The sequence below is a fragment of the Rhinolophus ferrumequinum genome, chromosome 2 (genome assembly GCF_004115265.2).
Source record: "Rhinolophus ferrumequinum isolate MPI-CBG mRhiFer1 chromosome 2, mRhiFer1_v1.p, whole genome shotgun sequence".
NCBI classification, from domain to species: domain Eukaryota; kingdom Metazoa; phylum Chordata; class Mammalia; order Chiroptera; family Rhinolophidae; genus Rhinolophus; species Rhinolophus ferrumequinum.
Window position 1 is genome coordinate 22,834,571 of NC_046285.1, and position 18,721 is coordinate 22,853,291.

General features: G+C 36.3%; 1 protein-coding gene across 2 annotated transcripts; it reads left to right on the forward strand.

Annotated features, from left to right (window-relative positions):
- The first annotated feature begins 4,359 nt into the window (after positions 1-4,359).
- Positions 4,360-15,978, forward strand: C2H3orf38 (chromosome 2 C3orf38 homolog). 2 transcript variants are annotated; one of them, XM_033088764.1, is made up of 3 exons: positions 4,360-4,866; positions 7,341-7,582; positions 9,146-15,978. In XM_033088764.1, exons 1-3 carry the CDS (start codon positions 4,740-4,742, stop codon positions 9,713-9,715), a joined length of 939 nt encoding a protein of 312 aa, XP_032944655.1. In that variant the 5' UTR covers positions 4,360-4,739; the 3' UTR covers positions 9,716-15,978. The 2 variants fall into 2 exon arrangements, with proteins under 2 accessions (XP_032944655.1, XP_032944663.1); XM_033088772.1 differs by having other exon boundaries at positions 9,149-15,978.
- Positions 15,979-18,721: the final 2,743 nt, after the last annotated feature.

Consider the following 18,721-nt stretch of genomic DNA (forward strand, 5'->3'; position numbering starts at 1 on the left):
TTGTTGGTTCTCTAAACAAAAACCCCCTACACTATTTGCTATAACTTGCAACTAGAAAAAAATGGGGTGATGTAGAAAAAGAACCTCTTTGATGCGATGAGGTAGGACTGCAAATGAAAGAGTAGATACTGTTACATACAGTGATTTGCACGTATTATCAAATGTTACGCTTTAAAAAAACACTACGAGAAAGTTATTGAAGCATTCTAGAGCTGAGATCTAGAATTCTTAGTCTAATTTATGGTCATATGATCTTAGACTAGCACATAAATGTATTGAGGTATTTAGATAAAGTTATTGGGGTTATCTACACTTTCCATTTTTCTTTTCTGAAACCTGAGGAATTCTGGGATGCAATCAAATATTAGTACGCTTCCAAGATAAACAAATTAGGTTGCTTCTCATAGCATAATTTAATGTAAGATCCATACTGATTTCAAGAATCCACTGATACAGAAGTTTGGGCTATAAAGATTTGAAATGGAGGCAATACAGCAGTACATGGAATAAAAACAAAGTGGGAGAGCCTTGTTTATGGCTGCTGCACACTAGAGAAGAAATGGCTTCTTGTTTTACTAAATTACTGTGTACCAGCTACTTTATATGTGTAATCTGTAATTGTTAAACAATGGCAGGTAAGAACACTGCTCTTCAGAAACCAAGGCTTCAAAAGGTTCAATAACCTGACTGAAGTCACACAGCTAATAAATAGGTGGAACTGAAAAATCAGATGTGTTCTTCTAAAACCATAATGCCACGAAGTTTTCCCTACAAATGTAGACCACGAATGGATCTCATTTACCTAAATTGAGAGAGCCAGACTTGCCTGATTTCAGAGACAAAAGATGAAGTCGGCCACAGACATAGCTGACTGATGTTTCATTCTCTTCTACCAGCAGTGATTCTTACAGAGTGGTCCCCAGAGCAGCAAAATTGGCATCACCTGAGAACTCGTTAGAAATGCTAAATTTTGGTCAGGTGGAGGACCAGTCTGTCTTGACAAGTCCTACAGTTGATTCTGATACACGCTAACCTTTGAAAACCACAAATCTAAAGCACAAAGGTTCTTCATATTTCCCTAGGAGGCAAACTATTTCCCCTTAAATTCATAAAGCCTTCCTAGAAACTTGCAGTTTCCAGGAAATTTTAAAAAGTCCCTTATTAATAGGCTGCTTTTTGGTGAATGGATATTTTAATAGTAAGATCTAATACCCTAAACCACTCTAATCTGGAAAACTTTTTTTCTCAAAAAGCATTCAGTAAATGAAACTACCAGAACACGATTTAATGGAAACAGTTCAAAGAGGTGTGGGGATCAGTTGTATTCAAATTCCAGCATCACAGTTTTATGCTTGTGGAGCCTTAAGCAATTCAGTGTATTCCACTGAACTCAGACTTCCACATCTGTTAATAGGGGAGAGCTGTTATTGCAAGAAGGTTATAAGAATTAAGTCTGTGAAGGGCCTGGTGCTGAGCTTTTACTGTTATAACTTTATTAAATTTCTCTTCACATCACAGCTCCTGTGCTGTCTGGTTCCAGCCAAAATCAGCCATGCGGTTTTCCATGCATTTTTCCACTACTGCTCCCTTTACCTGTAATTCTTCACCCTTTTTCTGCCCCACACCTTATTTTTTGCTTAATCCTTCTTAGGCATCACCGCTTTCTCCAGAAAACCTGAATTTCTCTTGATAATTCCTGGTTTCTTCATTGAAATCTACTTCTCCCTGTCTTCCTCCTCTCCGTAAATGGTAACTCCACTTGCACAAACCAAAACCTTGTAGTCATTCCTCACTTGTTATCACATCCTCCACTCTAACTCAATCCACTATCTTCTCTCACCAGAATTATTGTAGTAGTTTCCTAACTAGGCTCCCTGCCTCTACTCTTGCCCTCTTGCAGTCTGTTCTTCACACCAGCAGCCAAAAATGTTCCTGCTTGAAACAAGTCAGATCATGCCACTCCTCAGTTTAAAATCCCCCAACGGCTTTACAACACATTCATTTATTTAAAAAATACTTATTACATACTGTGTGCCAGGATCTGTAATAGAAAATAAAAATAAAACAGATAAAAATCCTTGGCACACAGAACTCACATTACTGGAGGGCAACAAACTATAGTGTTAAGTGTTACAGAGAAAAAATTAAGTGGGTAGGGAAGGTGTAAGTATGGCAATGTTGGAGATTATTTTAAACAGCATGATGACGTCCTCTTTGACAAGGTGATTATTGAGCATGGACCTGAATTAAGTAAGGGAAAGAGTCATTCAAGTATATGAGAGAAGACTGTGCCAGACAGAATAGCAAGAGCAAAGGCTCTGAGACAAGGACCTACATGGCAAGTTTAAGGAACAAACAGCACTGTGACTAGTCTGAAGTGACAGTGAAAAAAATAACAGGAAATGAAGACAGGTAAAAAGTCTATGAAGGCCTGCCAGGCTCTAGATCGGCACTATCTAATACTGTAGACACTAGCCACATGTGGCTATTCAAACTTAAAATTCAAATAAACCTTAAAATTAAGTTCTTCAGTTGTACTAGCCATATTACAAGAGCTCAACAGCCTCATGTGGCTGGTGGTTACTGTATCGGACAGCACAGATACAGAACATTTTCATCATCTCAGAAAGCACTTTTGGACAGGTGGTTCTATATCAGTAGTTCTCAACTGGGGTGATTTTGCTACCCAGGAAACATTTGGCAAACTGGAGATATTTTTGGTATCCACAACCTGGGGAAAGGAGGTGCTACTGGCATCTAGTGCTTAGAGGCCAGGGATGCTGTTAGAAATCCTACAATGGCATAGGACAGCCCCACAGCAAAGAAGTATCCTGCCCAAAATGTCCATCGTGCTATGGTTGAGAAACCCTGCTCTGGATCAGTCCTGACTACAACTCGAACCTCACTGCTCATTGTCTTCTCCTTGCCAAGCTGCTCCAGTCCCCGCCTCCTAACTACATGCCAAGCACTCTGTTCCTTCCTCATAACCTCTACTGTTGCTTCTCCTAGACACGTGTCTGTGGTTCACGCTCCCATTTCCTTCAGGTCTTTCCTTCAGTGTCCCCTAGAGAAGCATTCCTTGACAGCCATATAATATAGCAACATCCTCTCCATCACCCTCTTTTTGATGTACTTTTCTCCATAGCATTTCCTGACATCGTATATAGTTTATGTTTATTGTCTTTTTCCTCCCACTGGAATGCAAGCTCCAAAGGACTTGCATTTGTTCCCAGCATAAAGAACAGTGCCTGGCAAGTAGTTAGGTGCTCAATAAGTACATTTTCTGAATGAATGAATGAATGAATGAAAAAGTTGGGCACGCCTTCCATGTGGTACCACACCAGCATTATGAGCTTGTCATCTCTTTACTTGCCAAACTCCCAAAAATTCCTTAAAGAAAGGCCTGTGTCATTTCTCTGAATCTTAAAATACCTAGTATGGTAGGCACTCATTAATGTTTAATGAAAAATGAAGAACTGGTATTTGTTTAGTAAAATACCCCCAAATAACATCCACTGGCAAATTAGATTAACCATGCTTCTAATGCTTGTTTTAAAGACGATATTTACAGTGTATTTTATGACTGATACTTAGCTGTGATTTTTTTAAATGTTAAATTTGCTTACCAGATCTGCAGACCTGTGCGTTTCAGCTACTACCTGGCAATACCCTAATTAAATGTTAACAAATGTAAAACACGCTTAAAAATGGAAGGAGAAAGAGCCAAGTGTTTTAAGCATGATTCCTAAAACGGACTTGGTCCCGGAAAGCATGACAGTTTCCCTCTCGTGAATGTGGGTTGCTGTCATATTACTAGTAATAAAAACAGCTAATATTTATTGAACTCTAAGGGCCAGGCACTGTTCTTCACCCTTGACCCCCACCCTTCACCAACAACCCTATGAGGAGGGTAGCTCTACTAGATTCATTTCAGATAGAAAACTGAGGGACAAAAAGGCTAAAGAGCTTGCCCACGGTCACCGTTAGTAAATGGAGGAGTAAAACCCAGTCCCCAACCTTAAATTGCTACGCGATACCGCCCCGCTTAACACCAACCCCGCGAGGACCAGAATGGAAGGAAGCGACAGCCGATCCCAGGTTGTCTGAGTTAAGTCAGGCGAAGGCGGGCCGGCGTGGCATAGGATAGGTGATTTAAAAAACTTTCCATAGTACAACGCTGAAAACAAATTATTTTAACAGTAATATGTATTTAAGACTATCAAACTACAAGGGCGCCCAACTCAAAAATAGCCACAGAAAACTTTCAAGCGTTCCCGGGGACCGAGCCGGCGGGCGTGTAAGTGATGCCTCCATTGGCCGGCCCCGCGGCATCATGGGAGCTCGTCGTACACTGGGCGCTGACGCCCGCTTTCCACGCACCTGCGCAGCTCTTGCATTTCGCACTTCGCAGGAACTCCTGAGGAGTTCGGGGGTTCGCTTTCCGCCACCAGCTTCCTAGTGGAAGGTCGATGGTCCTGGTGTAAACGCGGTGCTTCCCTAAAGTGAGATCGGGGGGACGCCACTCCGACCCGGCCAGCCCGGAACCACAAGTTGGAGCACCGCGTTTCCTGATTGCCTCATTGGCTACCACTTCCGCCCAGGGGTCTGGAATACCGAGACCCTTCAGTGGCGAAGAACAGGAAAGGCACTTCCGGTGCCTGTTGCCAAGGCGCCGGCCCCGTGGGCCTAAAGGAGCGACATTATTGGCGTCGTCCTCTCCCCCCTTCTTAGGGGTCGAGATGTCGGGGCTTAGCCAGCCAGAGAGAGAGGGCTGTCGTAACCTGCTTGGCCTACTGGACAACGACGAGATCATGGCCCTATGCGACACCATCACCAACCGCCTGGTGCAGCCTGACAACCGCCAAGGTAAGGATAGACCCTTCTCCCCAAGGGCGGCCGCCCCTCTCCAGGCTTCACCTGGCCCCCAAGTTGCGGGAGCGGCGGCGTGGAGGAGGTGTGAGGCCTCGCCTCCGACCTGTCCCGGACCGCGCTGGGGCGGAACCTGGGGAATGTCGGCCACCGCCGCGACGCAGCGTCCGGCGGCCCTGCCGCGCCATGTTCCCGGAGGAGGTGGTTGCCCTGCAAAAGGTGCTACTTCTAGGTTTTCTCCATTGAATGTTAGAGGCAAATGCTTGTCTCGAGGATTCCGAGTCCGTGAATAGTTCTTTTTTTTTTTAAATTTCCGGGAAACTAGGGTGTCTTCCATTTCGTTTGAATCAGCTGAGGCGTGTCAGCTGCTGCTCAGGCATTTTTCATCAAGCTTGGAGCAGAATATCAAACATTTTGTTATCAGTCTCCCAGGTAAAACAACTAGTGGAATAAAAGCAGGTAGTTCGAATCTTTTTTTTTTTTTTTGGACCTAGATTTTTTTACTGAGATGATTTTGTGTAATAGGAATACATTACTTTCAGAGCCAGATAAACATTTCGGTAGAAGAAATTTCAAGTGCTAATTAATATTCAGCCTGAATGTAACGAGTCCATACAAAAGTGTAATAAGTAGCTTAAACGTTTATTTCATTTTGTATATCACCTGGCTTGCTGAATTTTACTTTAAAATATGAAAATCCCAGCCCTCTATATTAGTATATGACTTATCCACAAGATTCTGCTTTTTAAAATTTCTCTATTTAAGTCAAATATACATTGTTGCCATTTAAGAAAATCTCTCATTTGAAACTTCGAACCATGAACATTAAAAGAAGAAATGCTTAAGCGTTTGGACTGAAAATGGTTTTAGACTTAATGTAGTTCTTCAGCATTTATTGATACATATTTTACATGCTAATCACCTCTAACGTCGAGGTGAATGAATTTAAAATTGTAATAGATCAAAATGATGCATCTAAAAGCAAATAAAAAGAAACTTCCCAGTACAAAAATATCAAATGATTTGAAGACGTTTCTCAGAGAGGAAAAAAAGTAATAAACATGAAAAGGTAACTTTAGAAAGCAGTGAAATGAAAACCGAAACACACCAGTCAGTCTTCCTCTTTGCTGTGTTACTAAATGTATAAACTAAAAAAAAAAATGTATAAACTTCAAGTGTTGGTGGTCAAGTGAAGCAACTTTTTGACAACTACTGGAGGAGTGTAAATTAGAACTTACAGTTTGGAGAACAAGTTTGACATTATCTCCTAAAACGGAAAATTTGCTTTTACACACACGTTCTATATGCATGAGCTTCTCAATCTTGAATGTGCTTGTGAATCACTCAGGATCTTGTTAAAATGAAGATTCTGATTCAGTAGTTTTGGATTGGGCCCAGAAATTCTACATTTTTAACGAGTTCCCAGGTGACGCTCACACTGCTTGACCCCTCTGTGCACTGGGAGACATATATGAAAGTAATTGTGTTTTTAGTTGGACACACAAGAGAAGTCTGTAAACAAGGATAGACATCTTGTGATATATAGATGTGTTATTAACTATGGTACAACAGTGAAAATGAATTAACTAGAGCTACATATATTCACATAGATTAATCTCAGAAACAGCATTAAGTGAAAAGCTGATTACAGAAGACTGTATATTGATGGGTTGAATTTATGTAGAATGTTCAAAAATACTAACCTATATTGTTCAGGGAAATATAGTTATGCTGTAAAACTATAAAGAAAAGCAAGGGAATGGCAAGCAACCTTTAGGATAATAGCTGCCTGTAAGGTGGGTGGGGGGAGGGAATAGTGTTAAGTAGGGAGGGGATAAAATGATGGTCTCAAAGATATTAGTAATTTACTATGTCTATACTAATTACTAATGTCCTCAATGATATTAGGAATTTCCTGTGTGGTGTGTACCTCACACATGTTAAAAATGATTTTTGGCTTGTTGTTTAATGTAATTTTTTTTAATTAAAAATACACAAGTCTGGATTCTGCCACTTCTTAAAAGTGTGATTGTTGACATCTCAAGTTTCATTATCTGTAGAGTGAAGAGGTGAGGTCCTTGCGCATCTAAAATGTTGTAATTTTACCAGTTTTAAGGATTGTAATTGAATTTAGGTCCATTGGCCTTATTAGAGGAAAGCGATTTTTTTCTCTGGCTCAGATTTTTTCTTAAAACAAACCATACTTTAAAAGAAAATACTAAAATTTTACTTTAACTTATGAGAAGTGAAAGGAAGAGGGAATACTAGATAGGGAAGTTTGAAGCATAAATAATATATTTTTTTAAACCCCAAATCTGACAACCCACTTCCTGTTTTTTAAAAATGATTACCAAATCATGCAAAAGCAATAATGCCATGACATGAGTTTATAAATATTATTTGATAGAGTTTCTGCTGACCCTAGACAAATTTACAAGTGACTCATGATTTTCTTTACAATTTCCTTCTAGATGCCATTCATGCAATATTAGCATACAGTCAAAGTGTAGAAGAACTTCTGAGGCGTAAAAAAGTCCATCGTGATACCATATTTAAATACTTGGCATCACAGGGGGTTATTATACCTCCAGCTACTGAAAAACACAGTCTTATTCAGCATGCAAAGGATTACTGGAAAAGGCAATTACAGCTGAAATTGAAGGAAACACCAGAGCCAGTTAAGACCTCTCGGGACATTAGGCTCTTTCAACAGGTAAAATAGATTTTATAATTATATCTTGAACCATAGTTCTGTCTCTGACTCTTTAGATGAAATCCTCGATCTGGAGTAACATGGTTAATTTTTTTTTTTTTTTAATGATTTTAGCTTTACTTCATATGTTTTGCGTCCTAAAGGAAGACTAGTAAAGCAAACTTTCAGTAAGAAACCAGTAAGAAACTAAATTTCTGACCTTTAACAATGTATATAAAATATTCTGTTGATTTGTAAGGGAAAAAAAGTTTTTATGCCCTTACCAAATGAGGACTATTATATTTTTAAAGACAGTGGATAGACTGCAGGGTCAATTTAATTTTAATTTAACCTCTAGTTCTCTGTAAATTTTTTCTACTTTAAAATAATGCTATCGTAAGCCCTTTCTTTGTCATTTTGAAAACTTTCTTTGGTATTAAATCACAAAAATTCCATGAAAGAAACTTAAATATTTTTTACATTTGATTTTTTTCTTTTTTTTAATCTAGAAAAAATACTGTTGTAGTAATTTCCTCCTGCTGACATTGGCTGTTCCTATTTCTTTATATCTCCACTGTACATTTTAGTATTGTGTGGATTTTAAAATATTGATTGAATGAACCTCTAGGTCATTGACAGATTTTTAAACTATGTACCACACACTTTGAATTAATATGTTTTACAGTGAGAGTTATTTGCCTTTACATTAGGAAAGGATGTTCTAAGGGCTTTCTTAATGTACTACTGAAAAGAACATTGATTTTGAAATCATACAGATGTGACTTCAAATTAGGGTCTGTCATATACTAGGTGTGAACTTGCTCAAATAACTTGACTTTCCTGAGCCCTGTTTTCTTTCTCTGTAAAATGGACATGATGATAATATCTATATTATATGGCTTGTGAAGATAGAAGGAAATAGCACGTAAGTGCCAACCACAGTGCCCAGTATATTCAATAGCGGGAGCTCAGTAAAGATCTCATACCATGTAAATGAGACACGTATTATGCTCTGAAATAAATAGATGGATAAAAATCTAGCCTCCCAGGTATATTTTTGCAGTAACATTTTCTTTGAAATAAAACAAATAATAGTGTAAAATTAATCCCAATCATAGGAAGTAACCTATTTCAATCATATTAGAAGTATCTACTTACACACAATGAAAACGATTATCAGCTTCTTGTGGTATGATTCATGTGTTGCAGAATGTATCCATTTAAAGCATGTAGTTTGAAGGTTTGAACATTTTTTTCACACTTGTGGAACCATTGCCACAATCAGGAGAAAATGCTTTGCAAAAATCATTGTTAACTGTTCGTATTGATATTTTAAAAGGCTTTGTTAAACCTTAATTTCTTAGCTGAATTTTTAGATATTTAAGCTAGGAAATTAAAAAATGATTTTCCCCCTTTTTGCAGAAAGAATTTACTATGCATGATGAGTTCAGTGCGTTAACACGTAGTTCATTTCACTTCTGCTTATAAGCAGTACATTAAAACTTAGCTCTGAAACTGGCTAGATAGAAAAATAGATACGAGAATTAACTTTGGTTTTTGTTTTGTATTTTTTATCTTAATCAGCAGGAGAAAGAAGATAAAAAAGCTGAGAAAGTTGATTTTCGTCAGTTAGGAGAAGAATTCTGTCACTGGTTCTTTGAACTTCTTAATTCTCAGAATCCTTTTCTGGGACCACCTCAAGATGAATGGGGGCCACAGCACTTCTGGCATGATGTCAAGCTTAGGTTTTATTACAACACGTCTGAACAAAAGGTGATAGACTACCATGGAGCAGAAATTGTGAGCCTTCGTCTGCTGTCACTAGTGAAAGAAGAATATCTTTTTCTCAGTCCCAACCTAGATTCCCGTGGACTGAAATGTGCATCTTCTCCCCATGGTCTGGTTATGGTTGGAGTTGCTGGAACCGTCCACCGAGGGGACACTTGTTTGGGCATTTTTGAACAAATTTTTGGACTCATCCGCTGCCCTTTTGTGGAAAATACTTGGAAAATCAAATTTATCAACTTGAGAATTATTGGAGAGGCTTCCCTTGCTCCTGGAACATTAATGAAACCAGCTATTACATTTGAACAAAGTGATCTGGAGGCCTTTTATGGTATAATCGCTTTATGTGATACTAAAAGTATTACGTAATGTAAGGCAGGCATTGGATAATAGATCTGGGACCAAGCTTTCTGTAATGGAAAGGAGGCATTGTTGAACAAGAGAACTGAGTTTAAGTAACCCTCTGAAGCGTTGAGCACTGTATGTGAGTCTATACAAAAACTTTCCCAAATACTACATCAGTAATGTCTAAGTGATTTCAGATGCGAGGATTGATATATTTTAGTTGAAATATCCTTTTTGACTACAGACCAACATATTACATGAATATTTGCCTCTTTCTACTTGAGTTGTAGCAAATGTTCTGAAGGCTTAATGCAGTTCATCAAATAAATCTCACTTTAGATGTTATAAACAGTGTGCCTTAGAAACCAGGTAATATGTTCATTTTACTCTAAATGTTCTGCTCATGTGTGTACTTTTCATATGGGGAAGGAGAAATAGTGTTCAAGGTTTCCCCTTATCAAGGTTCTCATTTACTTTCATCTAAATCTGGATAATTTTGCAAACGTATCTCATGACAGTATTGTTTTCAAAATGCATATTTTAGAGATATTTAAACTCAAAATTCTTATTTTAGAAAACTTGGATGACATTCTTAATGCAAAAAGTGCAATAATTTAGCAGGTGGAGAAAAAATTACTTTGCCTTTGTAAAATTTGAGGAACAGTTTTCAAAGTTATCTGTTGTAGTCCAAGCTAAATATCGTAGAATCTGCAATATTTTCTGAACTATTTTGGGCAATGATAAGTGCTATTCTCAAAACAGACCTTATTCTTATCTAAGGCTTCAGCTAACAGTTTTATAGAGCATTTATTGTAAAATATAATGAAGCATACTGTTGAAATTTTTTAAAAAGTTGTGCCCAGTTCCTAACTTTTTATTGAATTACTGTTTTCCTTCTTGCTTTATCTTGGAGTAGGTGACCAAAAAGGAAAAAGTAACAACACAAATGTATAATGTGAGCATACATATGTACATACATATGCATGTACTCCCACATCATAAATTAAAATTATTAAGATTCTTTTCACCTCTAATTTGTTTTACTAGATTTGAGTTACAAAGTTAAGTTACCAGCTTAATTACACAGTTGCTTTAGAGTTTAAATTCCTTATCACCCAGCAGCTACTTGCTGATCCTGGATTTAGTTTGTAATTTTAATTTCCAAAAATGCCATTTGGAAGAAAATTCAGCTGGGAAATGTGATGATGTATTGTACACGTTAACTGTTTGCCTTTAACACTGCTTGTGATCGATCATCTAGGGTGACTGAAAATTTTGAAAATAGGAAAAAGCTCTTCTTTTTTGTTTAATGCCATGCATCTTATGAGGAGTACAAATTAATATATCCAAAAATAAAAACTTAATAAAGGAGGGAAATCCCTTTTGTCTGCTATAAGAATAGTGTATTGTTTAGATTTAAAGTCACATTTTCTTGATTTGGAAGTATTATAACATGTAACCAATAAATATCCCGAGTAAAGGATAAATGAAAAACTTTCCAGTTTTCTTTGTGCTGTTAATGTCAAGTACTGCAGAAATACTACTACAGATACTCAGGATGGGCAGAAATTGCCTTTAGTTTTTTTCAATATTGAATTTTGAATTCATGTAATGTTCAAGTAAAACTGAAATCCATGCATGTTCTTTTTCTTTTAATCACCCTTAACAACTTGAAATCTTACAGACTGTATATTGGAGCTATGTTTTATTTCCTGTGAGTCTCCGCAGTTGGGCACACCATAAGTCCTGGTGTTTTAACAAATGGGTGAAAGAATGAGCAAAAGAAGCTTACATTTTTATAAAAGACTCTGTGTCTAGATTTTTGTCTTTGGTGCTTCTCATCAGTGGTGGTTTTTTTTTTTTTTTTTTTATCATATCGTCTGTTTTGAGTTTTATATGTGGATACATGGAAACTTTTAGGCCCCATACTAACTCAGATTTGGGGAAATTTTTAACTTTTCCTTTAAAATTTACTGAATTTCAGAAGCCCGAGGACAGAGTGGCATATACTAGGAGGGCCATAGGACTACCTAGAAACTATTATAGGGGAAGTGTAGATTTCCCTGTTTGGAGAAAGAAGACCTGGAGGAATTGAAATTTGTTCACAAAGCTTAAAGGTTGGTCAGGCCTCTGAGAAGGTCCAGAAGTATGGTGCAGATTGAATTCTGATTTCACTACTACCCACTGCTCTGTTTATATTAGCGAGAGGCAGAGACCCCACCCCAGCCTTGAGTCTCTTGCTTCATTACATTCAGGAGGTATTTGGAAATTCTATGGAAGCAAATGGTAAAGAATACAACATTCTACACACATAATTCATAATAATTGGGTGGTCAGACCACGGGGGCACCTTGGTTTTATTTACTGTAGGTTGATTTGCTGTAGCTTAATAACGGTATACATAAATATTGATAGTTATATCAGGATGTTTTATTAGTATCTAGAATGCCTAGAAACATTTTATGTCTTACTAACTAACAATACCAAATAGAAAAAAGCCATCTCTTTTATATCAACTTGCAAATGGCAAGTACAAGTCAGGAAAATGTTCCTCGGTTTTCAGAATGGTATCAATTTTATGCTGGTTACCTAGTCCTGGTAAATTGTGATAGCACCAGAAAAGGATTTAAAGAATAGTGGTTTAATTTTTTTAAAAGCTAATTAGAAACATGGTGTTTTAACAAATGGCTTATGGCTAAGTAGATCATAAAAATGAATGAAAATCATACCTTAACGTTTTTCTTAGTGTCTGTTTGCTCAAATTTAGATGCCCTTTTATTCACTGGTTCTTAATTTGAATTGTGTATGTGTGTGGTGGCGAGGTGGGGAGAGAAGTCATCGACCTTTTGAAAAATGAGAGTATGCCTGTGTCTTTTTCAGAGTCTCTAAGCTAGAGTGATAAACCTTATGAATGAATGATCGCTAGAAAAATCTGTTTATGATAGTTGTTGACTTGTGAATTTTGTTTTTCCAAAAGATGTCAGATGTTAAGACAACCTACTGAAATACTGTCAAGTGAAACAAAAATTGATTTTATTTTGACAAGATAAATTTAATGAATAATGAACATGCTTGGGAGAAAGTGATAAAAATGTGAAAAGCAATCTTTTCAAAATTACATTCTCAAGACCTTTACAAAAACTATCCTAAGAAGATGTTTATTTAAAATGATTGGATATTGCTAATTCTGTGAAGAATTTTAAAAATATGAATATTTCCTCTGAAGGGAATGTGATCTGCTTGTACACCACTTCTCTCTCGTCTCCCCACTCCAACATTATTCATAACCTGTTTTATATAGCCAGTTGGAAAGCCGCACAGTGGCAGTGCTGGGAAATAAGACTTTCTAGATCTTTGTTCTCTTTTGGCATATATTTATAGAGCATCTACAATTTGTAAGTCACTGAATCAAGTGCAAGATAAAAAAATCCATTAAAAGGTGATTGACCTAAATTGATGTTGAATTCAAATCTCGAAGTCTGGATTTAGATAGTTTACGGTGATAAGTACTTTAGGCCCTTGGTAGACGGATTCAGTAATATTTTCTTATGTGGTTAGAGCAATAAAAAACATTTTATTATAATTTTAAATAGTTACATGGTTCTAGCTAAGTCAGATTTTATCAGTGCAGATACAGTATTTTGATAGACCACTTTATTTAGAGTTGGAAGGAAAATATTTCAGAACTGTAGCAGAGCGCACTAAATTTTTAGCTTCATTTATTCTAGTTTGAACCTTTCCAAGTCTTTTAGTAAAACAATATTAAAATTGAATGTAATGTTTACTATGAGTCATAATATACCTCAAAATATTAAACCAGAAACTCCAGAATTACTTGTTAGAATCATTGGCCTAGAATTTTGTACCACGTAATTTCTGTTCTCAGTACTGCCAAATTTAATTTCCCTTTTTAGTGAGTCGCTTAGTGTGAGGGTTCTTTGGTTAGCAGTTTTCATCTTCAGTTTTTAGACACCCTTAATCTCAAGTATGAAATTAGTCACATTTGAATTAGTGAACTTAAAGATTGAAGGAATCCCTTGCTGCCCGCTACCAAATTGTGTTGACTTGTCCGATCTGATGTTTTCTGAACAAAAAATTAATAACTACTTAGAAAACCTTTTTTTTGAAACACTTAGTTGCTAAGTTTGTGTTATATAATCTTTTTCCTCTCTCATCTTTTACTATAATAATGGTTAGTATGAACACTTAATTGTTCTCAAATTGTTACATGTAAGTTACTTTTGCCTGCCTACATAGATGGTAAATCCCTAGAACTGGTGATTCTTACTTATTTCACAGTCTTTTCCCCTGTGCCTTGCACAGGATATATAATGGCTAAAATTTGGGTGCTTTTATATACCAATTACTTTGATGTGCATGTCGTGTTCACAAAGTACTGTGGGCAGCTGAGTGAGGTCGATATCATTATCCTTCTTTTACCAGAAAACAGGATTGAGTAACTTCCCAGTTTTCAGAGCTAATGGTAGAACCTGGATTTAAACCCAGGTATGAGAGCCTGAGAGCTCTGACGACTATACTATATTGCCTCTTACATGTAGTAGGTTTTTGATGAATCCTTTTTGACTAATTGTCTTCAATATGAAAGTCATCATTTGCTGGCACTTATTTCCAAAGCAAAGATGCCTTTCCTCTGTATTTATGTAAATATAGAGGGAGTGTTAATGCATACTGTATCCTCTTGTAATTATACCTCTTAAGTTGCTCCTTTAGTGATTTAAAACCGCTTGGAAAAAAGATAAAGAATGTTCATGTATGGCAATATTACTTAGGAAAAATAAAAATGGTAATTGGGTAATATAAAAATATAAATAATAATTTATGTTAAATTTCTTGAACTCACTGTCACAGCACAATCTCTAGTCCCCTTCCTGTTAATGGCACCGTTGTGCTTTCAGCCTCAGAATGTCTGTTTCACACATTCAATTTCTTGCCACATCTGGATGTAGCATATCTATAGAGTATTGTTTTCTATTTCAGCTGCTGCTGTAATTAGACTCTCTTTACAGAAACCTACATTGTTAATATCATTAAGGGGCTTTTCCTTGATTTTAGGTGCCTTGCTCAAGTGGCATATCTACCACTCTCTCCAGTGTCTTGAAGAGACATCCCTCCAGGTCCATAATATGAATTGTAATGTCAAGGAAATAGATTATTTTAAGACTACATGACTCCTGTGCAAATGGCTCAGTTCTGCAGAGCTTCATTCCCCTGCCCCTTTTCCAATCTTATTTTCTTGGCTTACTGAAGAAACCTGAAATGTTTGGGGACTTACTTAAAATCACGTCCAAAACTTAATATGAAAGAATACTTTCCTGAGCTAAATGCAAGACAGGTTGGGAATCCATTTAACATCATCTGCAGGTAGATTTTTCTTTTAATGATTCTAGATAAGGTTATTGTGAGAGAAAGTATATGACTAAAGAATATATGTGGATCGATAAGAAAAATGAGTTCTGTAAATCACATGCCTATTCTTAGAACATCAGAGCAATGACCAGCTTCCTCTTTCTATATGCACATAGTAATGTAGAACAGAATTGTGGTGGGGAAAACTGCTTATATATCATTCTTAGGTTCAACAAGTTGTACACTAAAAGCTTATGCTGACCGGACTTTTCTTTTTAAGCGGTAATCTTCTTTTCACACACACAGTTTAACGGAAAACATCACCTACCTGCATTTTCTTTTAGCAAGCATTCAATGCCCTTATTTTCTGTCCTTTCATAATCCTGCTGTTTTTGGCAATTTGTCAGTGATCACTTCACTGTCCTTTTACTTTCCCAAATGAAATTTATTTTGAAACATTTTCAGTACTGGAGTGAAAAAAAATTATTTTAAACTTTTCATATTCTATGAGTAACAATTATTAATGACATGCCATTTATCAATGGATAGTATTTTAGAAGTATGTAACAAGGACATGTTTATGCACAGTATATTGGAGGAAGGAGAGAGTTTCATCAAATGACTTTAATATTCTTTATTACTTCCTAGCCAAAATAATGCTTTTATTCATTATTATAATTAGTACATAAATATGTCATATTTCTATACCTATATTCAAAAGACTTGCTATGATCTTCATTTTATAGGCTCGTCTTTGTAAGGCTGGTTATTTTTGAAGCTTTCAGACTTGCACATCACCACTTTGCATAGTGGTGAGTTTAACTTTTACCTCTCCTAAATGTAGCATGCCAGTAAGCAGGGTCTCAAGATACGTCAAGTATAGTGAACACTATAAATATACAGCACTCTTTTTTTTTTTTTTTTTTAGGGAAACAGGACTTTATTGGGGGACAGTGTGTATTTCCAGGCCTTTTTTCCAAGTCAAGTTTTTGTCCTTTCAATCTTAGTTGTGGAGGGTGCAGCTCAGCTCTAGGTCCAGTTGCAGTTGTTAGTTGCGGGGGGCGCAGCCCACCATCCCTTGGGGGAGTCAAGCCAACCTTGTGGTTGAAAGCCCACTGGCCCATGTGGGAATCGAACCAGCAGTCTTTGGTTTAGGAGCACGGAGCTCCAACCACCTGAGCCACCAGGCCGGCCCCAATATACACCACTCTTGGATAACTAAGCAATAGCTGATTTTTTTCAAGACTAAGTGAACTTGAATTATAAAAGTTTTTAGGGGCAGCATAGAACTATGTAGATGAATAAAGAAGTACATTGCATTTTCTAAGGTACGTTTGCTTTAATGGATAGGTTTATTTTTATCCACAAAGTTCTAATTTTCTGAGGATTTTAATAAAATGTTTGTTTGCAAATTGTTCCATTTTAGAGTACCTATTTTATTAAATTTTAATTCTATTTAAACATGTTTAGTGGACTGCATTTTGCTAGAAAAAAGTTTGTAAAGGCCCAAGTAGCATGAGGTAATATTGCAAAACTACCTTGCCTTTTATTTTTTTTAATTAAAAAAAAATAAATTTATTGGGTTGACATTGGTTAATTAAATTATATAGGTTTTAAGTGTACAATTCTATAAAACATCTGTATATTACATTGTGTGTACACCGCCCAGAGTCAGTTCTCCTTCCATCACCATACATTTGATCCCCTTTACCCTCTTCTACCACCCCTCTCCCCACTTACCCTCTGGTAACCACTAAACTGTTGTCTGTGTCTATGAGTTTATGCTAAGTGAAATAAGTCAGACAGAAAAAGTCGAGAACCATATGATTTACTCATATGTGGGATATAAAACTAAAAGCAACAAATGAACAAGACAAGCAAACGAGCAAAAACTCCAACTCATACCTTGCCTTTCTTCATCATCCTTTCTTACCCATCACATTTTTTCTTTTAAAATTAAAATCAAGGAGACTTTATCCTCCTCTTGTTAAGGACCCTAATCCTGTTGCAGATGATTTTGAAGGAAAGAAGCTTGCAATTCCGTCTTCAAGTGGGATTTTAGTGACATCTGCTGGCCAAGACTTTTCTCAGCGTTCTATGTCTACCATAGAATTGGCTTTAGTAGTGGACTTCGAACTAGAAAACCCTTAATTCTGAGGGTACCTGAAGACTTGCTGAAAATTTAAGCTGGTATAAAGACTTTTTAGGCAATTAATTTTCTTATATGCTCAGTCTCCCTCCATTTCCCTAAACTACCTAGACTATGCTTGTGGTCTAGGCACTATATCATTTCTTTTTACATCCTTCCTTTTGCAATTACCATTCAAAGACCTACTTTTCACCCTCCTGAGCCTCACTATCATGCATTGCTCCGTGATAGCAAAACTTCTGGGTGCTAAACAGGATTTTGAATTACTGGTGGTGGTGTGGTGAAACAAAATCACTACAATGATTGTTTAACAATAAAGCATGTCAAGTCAGGTGGCTTCCTTTAAAATTATGTGGGCTCAACAATTACTTATTTGGTTTCAACAAAATTAAAGAAAAAATTAAGTTTTCATCTGATTACTCACTGAAAATAAATCTTGGCAATAAATCACTATCTGATTTTTTTCCTTTTGATGTAAAATTTACGTACGCCAAAATGTACAAATCTTACTTAGGAATATGTTCAAAATATTAGGTGATAATTTCATTCCTGTCTACTTACTAATGTAAGCATTGTATCAAAAAAAAAATTGATGACAAGCTCTGACTTATACAATCAAACCCATCTTATTAAATGATGGATTTCCAATAAAATGTGTGAAATGGTTATGTTGTTTTGAGCAATTATATAATACTAAAAATTATAATAACTCAGTCCAGAAAATAATTTTAGTACTTAAAACATTGTAGGGAAACTACAATGATATTTTTCTTGCATGGAAATGCACCATGATCAATAAGTCTTTCGGGAGCAAAGTATAACACACTGTGAGTATATAATTCAATGAGGTGTTTGGATGCATTTTAAAGACAATACTTTTATTTCAAAAAATGGAAATTACTCCTTTTCAACTGTTTAATAATGTAATGAAATACTTCAGCTGTCAATTCAAAATTTGTGAGGGGATGAAGTTTGCAAACATTATTTTACAGGATATGCAAGCAAACAAGTTTGGAGAGCAGGACTTTATATTATTTAAATTGGCCTTAGTTCATTGATTCAGATAGATAATGTTTGGGAGGAAAATCACTTTCATTGATGCTTTAGATATGTGGTAATATTTTCCAAAACTATTAAATTAGGACAAGATCTGAATAATCTATAGAATATTTCATATCAAAAGCATATCCCTAGATCTAGGAAGCTGTGGTCATTATAGCATAGGCTGGAAATTAAAAGAAAAATTTCCAGGAGAAATTTTTTCTTTTCTGATGAGAAAGTGTCCTGTATTTGCCTGAATGTAAGATTCTACTGATAATAAGCTGCTCCATTGATTCAATGACTTTTTGGTGCTAAAACTTAACATCATACTCAATGGATATAATGGAGTTAGAAAAAAAAAATCCAATGCAGAAATGTTAAAATAGTGTGTGGGTGGTGAGGAGGTCTCTTTAAAATTAAAGAAATGATCTATATATTTTGTGTGGCAAGGTTTAATGTGATGTGACTAACAT

Bases quoted from the DNA above. Each gene is read 5' to 3' on its own strand.
- C2H3orf38 (XM_033088764.1), top strand. From the start codon at position 4,740: ATGTCGGGGCTTAGCCAGCCAGAGAGAGAGGGCTGTCGTAACCTGCTT. The intron at 4,867-7,340 runs GTAAGGATAGAC...ATTTCCTTCTAG, and splicing joins GCAGCCTGACAACCGCCAAG to ATGCCATTCATGCAATATTA. The intron at 7,583-9,145 runs GTAAAATAGATT...TATCTTAATCAG, and splicing joins ACATTAGGCTCTTTCAACAG to CAGGAGAAAGAAGATAAAAA.